General features: G+C 44.2%; 3 protein-coding genes across 5 annotated transcripts; 1 reads left to right on the top strand and 2 right to left on the bottom strand.

Annotated features, from left to right (window-relative positions):
• Window positions 1-5: 5 nt before the first annotated feature.
• On the bottom strand, window positions 6-8,889 carry LOC135340731 (pleiotropic regulator 1-like). The gene is made up of 13 exons (XM_064537079.1): window positions 8,770-8,889; window positions 8,593-8,714; window positions 8,255-8,373; window positions 7,994-8,044; window positions 7,831-7,930; window positions 7,733-7,775; window positions 7,494-7,682; window positions 6,826-6,975; window positions 6,426-6,620; window positions 2,679-2,797; window positions 1,897-2,036; window positions 675-868; window positions 6-243 (listed from the first exon to the last, which is right to left on the bottom strand). Exons 1-13 carry the CDS (start codon window positions 8,782-8,784, stop codon window positions 184-186), a joined length of 1,497 nt encoding a protein of 498 aa, XP_064393149.1. The 5' UTR covers window positions 8,785-8,889; the 3' UTR covers window positions 6-183.
• LOC135340726 (uncharacterized) lies at window positions 2,813-6,398 on the bottom strand. Its single transcript, XM_064537075.1, has 2 exons — window positions 5,438-6,398; window positions 2,813-5,267 (listed from the first exon to the last, which is right to left on the bottom strand). The coding sequence occupies exon 2, from the start codon at window positions 5,254-5,256 to the stop codon at window positions 3,067-3,069; it is 2,190 nt and encodes a 729-aa protein (XP_064393145.1). The 5' UTR covers window positions 5,257-5,267; window positions 5,438-6,398; the 3' UTR covers window positions 2,813-3,066.
• Window positions 8,890-8,891: 2 nt separating the features above from the next.
• On the top strand, window positions 8,892-11,987 carry LOC135340732 (F-box only protein 9-like). Of its 3 annotated transcripts, none has more exons than XM_064537080.1 (12): window positions 8,892-9,068; window positions 9,134-9,238; window positions 9,343-9,400; window positions 9,480-9,587; window positions 9,665-9,768; window positions 9,896-10,059; window positions 10,354-10,439; window positions 10,640-10,753; window positions 10,913-11,031; window positions 11,084-11,191; window positions 11,248-11,330; window positions 11,739-11,987. In XM_064537080.1, exons 1-12 carry the CDS (start codon window positions 8,976-8,978, stop codon window positions 11,848-11,850), a joined length of 1,254 nt encoding a protein of 417 aa, XP_064393150.1. In that variant the 5' UTR covers window positions 8,892-8,975; the 3' UTR covers window positions 11,851-11,987. The 3 variants fall into 3 exon arrangements, with proteins under 3 accessions (XP_064393150.1, XP_064393152.1, XP_064393153.1); XM_064537082.1 differs by having other exon boundaries at window positions 8,893-9,068; window positions 9,149-9,238; XM_064537083.1 differs by having other exon boundaries at window positions 8,914-9,068; window positions 9,124-9,238.
• Window positions 11,988-12,756: the final 769 nt, after the last annotated feature.

Consider the following 12,756-nt stretch of genomic DNA (forward strand, 5'->3'; position numbering starts at 1 on the left):
GATACTTGATTTAGAATAAGGCTGTGTGCAATATTATTTTAATATTACGGACAATGTTGTATAAAATTGCAAATAATTGTACATGTGTAGAAAGTGGATAATTGTGACCAAAATTAGAGCAAGGATACTAGCCAAAGAATATGAGTTGATGGACAATAGAGGGAGAGAGTTTGCATGGTTAGTTCAATAGCGCTTTCTCTTCGATATTTCCGGCTTCCAGATGAGCGGGTGGCTCTCTTCAGTCTGTGTGTGTGTGTGTGGGCGGGGGACAGGTGTGTGTGTGTGGGGGCGGGGGAGGTCATAACACGAGCTGTTTATAGAAGAAACAGGAAATCGTGTGGTAACAATAAAATAATGACAAGTACAGTAAATTAATGCTATGAGGGCAAACATGCACACACTGCACACACACTGCATGTACAGTGTAGTAAGAAGGTGGGAGAGACTGTTTCCACAACACTGGGAGGTGACAAGCTGGGAGGGGGCCTAATTGAGCACTGGTTGCATTACACCAGGACAAAACAAAAAAAGATTGCCCTTTTTCAATCAAGTTTTGAGGCCTATCAAAAACTTTGAGTAGCCATGTAATACATGTAGCTAAAGCCACTGAAATTCAATTCTCAAGGTATGGGTGGTCAAAGTTAATTCGCTAAAATCAATAGTTATGTACTCACCGCGGTCTCGTCCTCCCTGTACATCTTGATGGTCTTGTCAGCCTCGGCAGTGAGCAGTCGACAACCACTCATATCAAAGCAGGCCTTGAAGACACCGGCCTCACTGTCCAGGGACCCGGGCTGACTCAAGGCTTGAAGCTGCTGGAAACAGTGACCTGTCTTCCAATCCCAGAAATGCATGGATCCATTATCACCTGAGGAGGGATGATACATCATAAATGCTTATCACAAACTCTTACATACACATATGCTCTCACTGAAAGCTAGAATCAATATAGAATGTACATGTAGTAAACAGTGTGGTGGTTAGAGACAGACTACACTACAGTGGTTTTCCTTACCTTTGCAGGCTATACTGCAAGAGCACTGCAACCACAATGTAGTAAATATAGTATTTTGGTTGGCTTCTGTTATGATTGTTAGTAACAAGCCAACAAAATTACAATTACTTGCTATGGCCTGCAAAATGCAAACTGTAACTGGTTTTAATTTGGCAATTTCAAAACTGCCAAATTAGTGGACCTAATTGCTGTAGTAGCCTAAGATGTCAAATTAAAAATCGCCAAATTCTAATAGCTCACTCGCCAAATAATTATAATAGCCGCTAAATGTTTCAAGTGTCTCATATTTTGTCTGACTGAAGTGATGGTAGCTCAGCTAACTTGTTGCATGGTTCATTGTGGCAAAATGATATGAGCTAAAACTTGTATGTATAGCTATAGGGAGCGGAGGGCCTATATTTACTTAGCCTCGATCCCAGACCGCACTTCCCAGAAGGATTGCTGTGAAAGTAGAGTAGTAACCCCTTGAGTTGTGTGAAAAGTCTGCAATAGCCAGTATTTTACCCATCATTGATTTTTGTGATGTGTGGGTGGACTAAAATAACACAAACAGGTAATCACTACATTGTGGTTACAGTGCCTTGGAGTATAGCCTGCAAAGGTATGGAAAACCACTGTATACATGTACATGTATACACAGGAATTACCACATGCGCCCACGAAAAGCAGTTAATTATGCTTTGCAACAGAGATTTGCCTGACAGCAAAAACCACTTAGATTGTTAGATATGAATATCATTCTAGCCTAAGAGCTTGCACTTCTATTAGCGCCAAACTGAGAAGATTGAATAATTTCAGTCACTTCTACAACATTTGAAAATTTAAAGAACCTAAAAAGGGCAAGTTGGGGCGTCGCCCGGTTTCTGGGAAACTTAACCCACCTCCAGAGACGAGCACATTGTCAGAGTTGATGGCCACTGTATTGACAATGGCTTGGTGGCCAGAGAAGTTCTGCATAAAGTTACCATCAGGGAACTTCCACACCTTGACGTTGTCAGGGGCTCCAGAGGCAAAGCAAAATCTGTCAGGAAAGATTGCTGAAAGCAGAAATAGGCTTGCAAACACATTAAGATCTGAAATTGGACGTTCCCAACACAAGTTATGGACCATCAAAGTTAGGTCTGAAAACAAGACCCACCCACTTATACAATGTAGTCCATGCTTCCTCCCTCCCCCTCCAGAAAATAGACAATTTGGGCCACAAATAAAGCTGCTCTAAGCACACCATGTTGTAGCACTACCAAACAGGTACTATCAACTATTGGACACTAGTAGATAAGATCTACATGGGAAGTACATGGGAAAAGTGCCTCAGAGCATGTATACTATGGGACTTAGTATACCTGCAACTTACTTAGTATACCTAGTATTCTGTTGCCAAGTAATTGTATTGTAGTTAAGCATCGAGGGCAAGGTTTGGGCATGCGCACTAGTATCTAAATGAGTTAGACACTGTTTTGTCGGTGTCCATGTGATTTAGAAGCCCTCAGCCACTTGTAGTACCCTCGCTACGCTCGGGATACTAAATCAGTGCCTTTGGGCTTCTAAATCCCATAGACACCTCCAAAACAGTGTCTAACTATTATTTGGTACACTATTGATGGAGGTTTCTTTAAAATCAAATTATGGCAGCAGAGCTATTAATTGCAGTGGGCCAGCTTACTCTGTGGGATGTAGTGCTAGGGAGCGCACACTCTTCTTGTGGTTGGTGAGGACTGCCTTGGTTTTCCCAGCAGCCAAATCCCAGAGCCTTATAGTGGAGTCATGACTACCAGTCAGAACCTGAGAGAGAGGGAGTAGCAAATGTAATGTGGTTATGTGCAATATTGATACGAAAATTTCAACCGCGAAAATGCATGCTCAATATGCAAGTATGTAAAAAAAAACTGCTATATATATTATACGCAAAAATAGCCAAACTTAAGAGTTAAGACCCTCGAAAATTACCAGCTATACGGTATTGTTGAGCAACTTTTCCATTTTCAATTAGAGAGCAACAATAATTATTAATGAATAATCTTAGAGTCATAATAAAAATAGTATCTAAGAAGCTACACAACTGTTCCAACTTCTATTCTGTCCGTATAACCCTCTGCTGACTTGGACATGTAGCCCCCGGCAACTAACAGCTTGTCCTCAGACAACGTCAGCACAAAGCTCCTCTCTCTGGGCACTCCAAGATGGCTGACAATCTTCCAGACATTCGCAGCCGGGTCATACGTATGCACGGCTGAGGTGGGTTTATAGTTGGCATTGCAACCCCCTATAGCTACCAGGTGGCCCCCTATGCAGGCACACGTTGAGTAGAGCACCGGTAGGTCGGGCAAGGCTGTCCATACTTCTCTGGACGATCGAGATAATAAAACAGGTGGCAAGGAGGCTGTCTGGATCAGAGCGAGAAGGGAGCACGAGAATGCCGTGGGTAGGGGGTGGAAGAAATGGTCACATCCTCCAGTGAGGTACAGCGTGTCCCTACAAATCACAATCGATGCTTCATACTGTGGTACAGGCAAGTCGGGAGCTGTGAACCATTGTCGTGTACTGATGTCCATGATCTCTACGGTCTTGAAACATTGGTCTTTCTTCCCTTTACCTCCGGCAACGATCACTGTTGTAACAGTACTGACAGCACATGCTCCCATTCGAGGGGTAGGCATCGGCGGGTATTGTTCAGTCCATTCACCGTCACTGCCAAGTGTGTATAGCTGGTTCGATAGGCCACTTCCAAGCAGGTCTTTCAAGGAAAACTGTTTTTTGCCTCCAATTGTAACTAGTTGCTTAGCAATTACGACCAGGGAAGCAGATTCGGTAGGGCACTCGGCCTTCGTGGACCACTTGACAGTGACCAGGTCCAGAGCGTAGACCTTCCTGGACGATGGTAGTTGAGACTCTGGCATGAAATAGGCCACAGTGTCCACAAGCACACAAGAGTTGGACACTCTATACAGTCGACACGGGGCCGTCTTCGTAGGTGTCCAGTGAAATCCAAACTCTTTGTCAGATTTCTTCACAGAAGGTGTTATATTCGGAGTAGGTAGTTGGACGTCTAGGATGTCTAATCGTAATCTCAACTGTTCAATTTTAGATTTGAACTTTTCTAGTACCGTTCCCTTGACTTGCAGTAGATTGTCTTTAGCTAACAGAAGATGGTCTTTATCAGCGATCTTTTGCTCGAGCATTTCAATATTGCGTTGACTCGATTTCAACTCCATTTTTAAATCTTTTATCTCTTGATCTTTTGCAGCCAAATCTTGTATGATTTGCAGAGGTGTGTGCTGCTCACATTTGGTCTCCACGGTAATAACTAGGTTCATTGAAACACTCTCTTTGTACTCTGAGCGGACCTTTAGTTCCGTGAGGGTATGACAAAGACTGCTAGCAGATGGTCGATCGTTGGCTTTGTCCCGCAGGCAGTCTATTGCCATTGGGAGGAGAGGGTGGCCTGGGAATATCAGTCTAATGTGGTTGTCACGACGATCAATCTCGGATGTACGTACTTCAATTTCACCAGACGGAAACTGTGGATCATTGGTTCGAACGGTTCGGAGCATACTGCCAGGTGAGGGGAACTTTTTGGTGAGAATTTGCACAAGATTGACTCCAAACGAGAACACATCCCCCTTGTCGCTGTAATCTGATTGGCTGGATGTAGCCTCAGGCGGCATGTACACTTCTGTACCGGGACAGGTGGTGTGTGAAACTTGAGAGGAGGGGAGAGCACAACTAATCATCTTCGTCATTCCAAAATCTGACAGCTTAGCACGAGAGTCGCCATTTAGAAGGATATTGTTACTAGAGAGGTCTCGATGAATCAGGCTGTTAGCGTGAAGAAAAGACAAGGCTTGAATGATATCCAGTGATAGATTGACTTGCAGGTAGTAGAGAACAGGATGTGTAGAAGTTTCAAGAAGTTGCTTTAAGTTTCGGTCCATTAGCTCCATCAACAGTACAGGTAGCTGTGTGTCAGGGTCCTGGGAGAGTCCGAGGTATTGGACTATGTTTGGATGGTTGATTCTTCTCAATAAAGCACATTCTTGCTTGAAGCGATTGAACGGTGCTCTGGGGTTAGCATCATGGAGGGCAGGTTGTAGGTAGGAGGGGCCTAAGAGTGTTTGGTGGAATATCTTGGCAGCACAGAGGAGATTGTCAGCCATGGCTTCACACACTTGTCCGTATGACCCTACACCCAGTACTCGGCTCTTGAGCAGCTGTACATTGCGGAAACCAACATCACCATCCATGGCAGGCAGGCCTGTGAGGGAGGGAGGGGCTAAGTAATTCAGCTTGAGGAAAAATAAAATATAATATAGTGATAAATATATAATATGTACATGTACAGAAAGATGATTATTACATCATTATAATATTAATACGTACATTGTACATGTGCATGTACATGTGTTATGTGTTTGTCATACTTACTTTCTACGAGTCTCTGCTTCTTGCCAGGACATTCCAGTTATACTTTGACACACACACACACACACACACACAGATAGATCGAGTATTGAAAGAGACTCCAGCTCCTAGAGCACAATGCTGTGCCACATGGTGAAGCAAACAATGGCTGGTTGGATCAGGTGATCCCATGATTGGCTACATGCTTGACCACAGCTATTCCCTGGGAGACTATCAATAGATAAAGTGCTAATTAATTTTTTGCAAGCATCAAACATATGCGAACTTGGATCAATTCGCAAAATAAAATTGCAAAACACGGTCACCTCTGTATATAAAACCCATATAAAAAATAGAGAATCCTCTCCTGTTTTACTAAATTAATACTTGCCAAACGCAGATCGCAAAGGGCAAATTTTTCTGCTGCTGATTTGGCTCATTCGCAAATTTTTTCACCAGCAATATAATTATTCTAGCAATAAGGTTTTGTACAGTGTACAATAGGAACAAGCGCTTCATTGATACAGTTCGAGGCAACTTCCTCCGTTGTTGAGCTGATATTATGACTGAGCGTGAGGGAGAGCACATGCCATCACCTCCACACAGACAACACCACTCATGCTCTAATAAAGTGAGCGTGGGTAATATTGAAAGTGATGACTACCTGTCCATACTACACGCGTGGCAGACAGTCTACACAACCAGCATATAGTTACTGATGAGCAACCTATCACTAGACCCAACACAACTGCTATTGCAGCCCCACCTCTCAGCAATACAAATTATACAATAGTACTGACAAAGAAACTTGCAATCCTCTATCTTAATTTTACACACAAATTAGGCTGTTAATTCTAAGAAATTATGGCCTGTTTCAAATTTGAGATTTGAGCATACCATCTGAAAGAGCTCCTTCTAAGCTTTCAGAAAATCATTATATTGTTATGGCCATTCAAAGATGCTACACTATAGACACAGTCCCATGCAATAGTTATAGACTAGGCCTGCTTACCTGAGGGTTAGCTGCCTGAGTGATGATGTCAGCCACAGTGTTAGTGTGACCAGAGAGAGTGTGGACACAAGCCTTGGTCCTCATGTCCCACACACGAGCAGTAGCGTCACGCCCACCAGTTATCAACACATCAATAGTCGGGTGAAGAGATATACAGTACACAGCACTCAGATGACCGTGATAGTGACGAATCACCTGTAGTGCGTGTGTGTGGGGGGGGCAAAGGACATGAATGATTGACAATACATTGTACAAATAATGACAATAGGATAGTGGGGAAAAGGAGGGGAACTGGATATAATTATATAACAATTGTCCTTGACACTCATTGTACAATCATGTTAGTAGAGGTGTTGGAGGCTTGATTTTAATTAACAACAATATCTAGCATCTTCCTTACCTTGTTGACTTCCAGGTCCCAGCACTTGACCTGCTTGTCCTCCCCACAGGAGAAGAGGTACGGTTGTCGAGGGCTCACCACCAGCCCACGCACTGCACTGATATGACCAGTCAGAGTCAGCTTCAGACGCCCCGAGGCCAAATCCCACAACTGCATGTACAGAGGACAATACAATACCAAATGCAGTCAACAGTACACATTGGTTTAATCAATGGTTTGGAGACTCTTTCAGCTGCCATAACTTGAATTCCGTTGATCCAATTTCAATGATTTTCTGATTTTCTGAAAGCTTAGAAAGAAACCTTTCAAATGGTGTCATCAAAGTTCAAATTCAAGAGTTAAAAGGTCCCAGGCCGGAAAATGACAAATTATGGTCCCAATGAAATCTTGGATTGACATTTGAAAGGTATCTTTCTAAACTTTCAGAAATTCATAATATTTTTGACATTGGATTAACGGTATTCAAGTTATGGCTGTTGAAAGATGTTCAACCCTCCTCCCACACACGGGCCTTAATCAATGGTACAAATATTGAAAATGAATCGCCAAAACTTTAGTTATGGCTGTCAGAAGATATGCTACACTAAACACTGGATTCTATTGCATGTACATTTACATAACAGGTGATACTATAAACACAGCCAATGCTCCCAACCCCACCCCCTTACCTTGATGGTTCTATCTCCTGAGCCAGTGGCAAACCACTCGTTGCTGGGGTCCAGGGCAATAGATCTCACCCAGCCAAGATGGCCGCTGATAACTCTCATTAGCTTCCATGGCGGATGCCACTGCGGCTTGATCAACTGTTGAGCTTTCCGTGGTACCAACTGTTGTGTGCCCTTGCTCAAGACAAGGTCCTACAGGTGGCAAAGGTCAGAGGTTATAGGTCAAAGTGCAGAGGTCGTACCTTGCTTTGTTGGTAGATATCTTTGAGACCTGCTCCAGTTGTTCTGTAACAGTGCAATTATTAATAGGCAATTTTTGGAACCATAAAAAATTACTTACGCTGATTGTTCTCTTGCGGTGACCTCATCGATGACCTTTTGCACTCCTTGCTCTGAGGGGGGTCTCTGTTTAGCGGCAGTACCAGCTGACAGGGCCACACCTACAAGGGGGCGTGGTAGTGGTGTAGTGGTGTGTGGACAATGATATTGAGGAGCTAGCTTACCAGGACCACTCGGGTAGTGATGACCACCAGTCACCATCAGAGGTGGGGCCTCTGGGCAATAATAGCAACACAGTGATAATAAACTGTATGTGAAAACATTTAACTAGCTAACTTTGATGGTTCACAATCAATACTTTGGATGGTCTAATTTCAAAATGATCTAAGGAACTCGAAGTCTATGGTATGCTCAGGTTCTACATAGGATCAATGGATATTCAAGAAACCAAAGGGTGTATTATTCAACCATCCCCCTCTCTCTACCTTGTTTCCCTGGTGGGAGACTCTTGGCTGATATCTTGGCCACAGTGTCATTGGGTGGTGGGAGGTCCTTCACTGCAGCATGCTCATCACTGATCTTACACGCTATCTTACGCTTCAACCTGCACACACACACACACACCCGGTTACTATAGCAACACGATACTCTGATGCGTACCCATACAGTACACAAGTAATCATTTATTAAGGTGATAAGACTATGCAATGAATGGTGCTATGCAATGAATGGTGCTATAATTATGGGGCGAATGTTGAGGGTCGCTATATTGGTGGTGGTGTCAACATTGTAGTGATATGTGTGAGTATCCATGGTAACGTACGCCTGGTCATTCTGTGGTATGGGTTGTCCCTCTTGACTCAGGAACATGTCGTGACTTCTCTTGAGTGATCTGAACACTAGTGTGTGAACACTGTGCTTCATCACAGGGTCATGGTGGTGGGCCTGACAGGGGTCACAGTAACACAGGGGGTACAGAGTGTAGGTACGTATATCATACCTCCCTGCTCATCATTGTGCGTCCGTGTAGGGGAGCCTAAATATCTCTTCTTGATCTTGGCTTGTAAGCCTTTGACCTTTGAACCTTTGCCACGAGGTTTTCTTAGACAGTCTAAGGAAATATAGAAATGAAAAAGACGACCCATACCCAGTAAATTGAGATAGTGAAATCCTTAGTGTCTATCTCCAGGAGGTGATTTAAAGGCAATGGAGAGCGCTGATATAGAGAATGATGATGATATATCTTCCTCAGACAATGTGGAACAGACAGACAGTCAAATAAGCAGTCACAAGACACAAGTAAGAGTCAGGGAAAGCATATACCACCATATTGATGATAATGATCACTACACAGTTTGCAATAGTCTCCCTCCACTCAGGAGAATGATGAACTGGAGGTGTTCCGTGAGGAATGGCGTGAAGAGTTGAAACGCAAGCAGCAGCCGCAATCATCCAGTGTAGAGGAAGAGGTAGGGTCGTCCAAGTGTGTGTGTGGGTGTGGGTGGGTGTGTGTGTGTGTGGTGTGTGGGGGTGGGTGTGGGTGTATTACTCTTATTTACTATATAATCCTCAGGCAGTGAGTCTCTACTGGATGGGAGCAGCTGCTGAGAGGAGTGGAGACATGCACGCAGGTAGCTAACCACCCACTCATTCACAACATGTACAGTGGATTACAAACAGGATTTTTAAGTGTTTTGGCTCTTTCTGCAGCTCTGTTGTTCTACAAGAAAGCCTGTCACCTGGTGCCTGATATTGACTTTAAACTGAACAAAGAGCAACCACCTCAGAGCAGTGACAGTGAAGACAGTGGCGACGAAGGTACTGGTCTAGTCTAGTATGACCATCCTTGATGTGTGTGTGTGTGTGTGTGTGTGTGTGTGTGTGTGTGTGTGCAGATGGTCCTAGTGGGTATGAGCGAGGGTCTAGGGAACTAGTGGAGCAGTTTCAGACTCTCAGTATACAGGGACCTCACTGGTGTACGCCAGCCAGATCAACCAAGGTACACCAGAAATAAGTAGGATGATACTTTCTGCCACTCTTTTGATGTTAAAATAGATGTTGGTTACACTCTACCCACCCACACCCACACACACACACCACACACAACCCACACCACACACACACAGAGTGTCCACATCTCGTCCCTCCCTCTGGACGTGGTGAGATGCATAGTGCAGTGGGTGGTGTCTGCTCAGCTGGACATGAGGTCACTGGAGATAGTCTCCATGACTTGCAGAGCACTGTATTGTCTAGCCAGGGAACCACATCTCTGGAGAATGGCTTGCAGGAGGTGAGAGAGAGGAGGGTTGCAGTCATTGGCAATCAGTATTCAGTAACTGTGTGTACTGAACATGGTACTGTGTTACATGATTATAGATGGGAGCCTGTACTCTTGTTATATTTTGTTCTGTTGTGCCCCCCCTCCTGTCCTGTGCCCCCCCTCCCGTCCTAAAATACAGTATTACATAGATGAATGTGCTCCTGCATAGATGCATTGTGCACTGTATGTGTGTGTGGGAGCCTGTAGCTAGAATAGTACATGTTAAATTATTCTTTGTGAACGCTTACTTGCCTACCCCCCCAGAGTATGGAGGGATGTCTCCAGTGCTAGTAGCTATGGAGACAGTTGGAGGAGAATGTTCATCCTAAAGCCCCACCTACAATTCAACGGTAACCCTCCCCCGCTCACCCACCACCCTCTAACACCCCACCACCCACCACCCTCTAACACCCCACCCCCACCACCCTCTAACACCCCACCACCCACCACTCTCTAACACCCCTCCCCCCACCACCCACCACCCTCTAACACCCCACCCCCACCACCCACCACCCACCACCCTCTAACACCCCTCCACTCTATTACCCAGGTGTGTACATTTCCAAAAACTCTTACGTCCGCCAGGGAGAGAGATCGCTGGACACCTTCTACAGACCATACCACACTGTCGTCTATTATCGCTTCCTACGATTCTTACCAGATGGTACGCTAGTATTAACAGGAGCACTTATTTATGTGCTCCTGGTATTAATAACACAGCTGCTTACAGCAAGTGTTACTGTTACCGTACCTGACTCTATATTTCTCAATTTATGCTTTAACGCTATAATTATTATTCAATGCTGTTTATTTGTATCCTCAGGTTCAGTGATGTACCAGAACACTCCAGAGAACCCGATGGTGAGTGTGAGCAGACTGTGTCACAAGCACTCCAGGGATGAGTCTGTCCTGCTGGGGGAATACACACACACTGGTAGCAAAGTGAGGAAGAGATCCCCCCCTCTCTCTGGTGTGTGATTGTGACTGTATGTAGGTGGTAGTGGAGGTGGTATCCCAGGCAACAGGGGGTTCCCCTCAACGTCAAAGGGGGCGTGGCAAGGGAAAGAGACAGGGGAGCAGCTATGACAGGAAGTTTCACTTGGTATGCACATGCAGTCAGTATTACTGAACTATATTAAATGCTGTATTTGTTCTCAGGAGTTGTCTCTGAGCAGTAGCTCCAGTAGACAGAGATGCAACCAGCTCTCATGGAGGGAGTACTCATGTCAGTCACTGCACAAGTGAGTTACATACCCTACATGCAAGTACATCACACCCACACACACACACACACACACACACACACACACACACACCACACACACACCCACACCCACACACACACATCAGATGCCAACCTTTTTAAAGATTAATTTAAGTGAGCATTCCGTTTGAGCTAGTAACGCGAACAGTTGACACAATTTCTCCTACACAAATGATACTTTTTGTATACCCTCAAACACACACACACACACACACAGCACACCTATAGCTCTGTGTATCTATTTGAACACTCTGTAACTATAGCTATTAACCGTTGCAGCTCGACGTCAATCTTAGATTTGCTAGGTTTATCATCTACCCCTTTTATCTAGTGACAGCCTCAAGGGATGGTTGACTATAATATAATATTAACCCTCCCCTCACAGGCCGACAGGGCATGCCCAGACCTCCCACTTTAACCTGGACTATACCTACACTCCGTTCTACTTCTCAAGAGTTAAAAGCTACTCCACAAACTCCACAGGAATGCTCACTTGATAGTTTGTGTCATATAATTTTCTACTTTATGTCAAATATACATGCATGCATGCATTCTCTTGTCATCATTAATAATGTTGTTTGTAAGATCATCATCATGTGTATATACAATTAATGATAAATTGAAGAATGTATAATTTATGTAATTAAGGTTTATGTAATTAAGGTGACAGAACATAACATGCATGTACATGGGAAGCTAGGACTCATAGAGTTCACTGTTCACTGTACATACAACAAAACTACCAAAGCCAAAATTTTAAATTCATAATCTAATTCAAAGGAAATTAAAATTACCGCAAAAGTACACACCATGCACACATTGGTTATGGTTGAGTCACGATTTTTTGCAGCCAATTCTCTAGCTTGTGTAGCAAATTTTTGATTCTTTTTATGAAACTGTAGTTGGTGGTGACTAATCAAGTGGTGTGTGTGTGTGTGTGTGTGTGTGTGTGTGTGTGTGTGTGTGTGTGTGTGTGTGTGTGTGTGTGTGTGTGTGTGTGTGTGTGTGTGTGTGTGTGTGTGTGTGTGTGTGTGTGTGTGTGTGTGTGTGTGTGTGTGTGTGTGTGTGTGTGTGTGTGTGTGTGTGTGTGTGTGTGTGTGTGTGTGTGTGTGTGTGTGTGTGTGTGTGTGTGTGTGTGTGTGTGTGTGTGTGTGTGTGTGTGTGTGTGTGTGTGTTCAGGAGGCCTCATGTCACAAGGGCAACCTCTATGTTCAGTTCACCATCCAATTCCCTGACTCTGGTTTGTGTGTGTGTGTGTGTGTGTGTGTGTGTGTGTGTAGTCACCACCAACTACAGTTTCATAAAAAGAATCAAAAATTTGCTACACAAGCTAGAGAATTGGCTGCAAAAAATCGTGACTCAACCATAACCAATGTGTGCATGGTGTGTACTTTTGCGGTAAT

This window comes from Halichondria panicea, chromosome 9 (assembly GCF_963675165.1).
Source record: "Halichondria panicea chromosome 9, odHalPani1.1, whole genome shotgun sequence".
Taxonomy (NCBI): domain Eukaryota; kingdom Metazoa; phylum Porifera; class Demospongiae; order Suberitida; family Halichondriidae; genus Halichondria; species Halichondria panicea.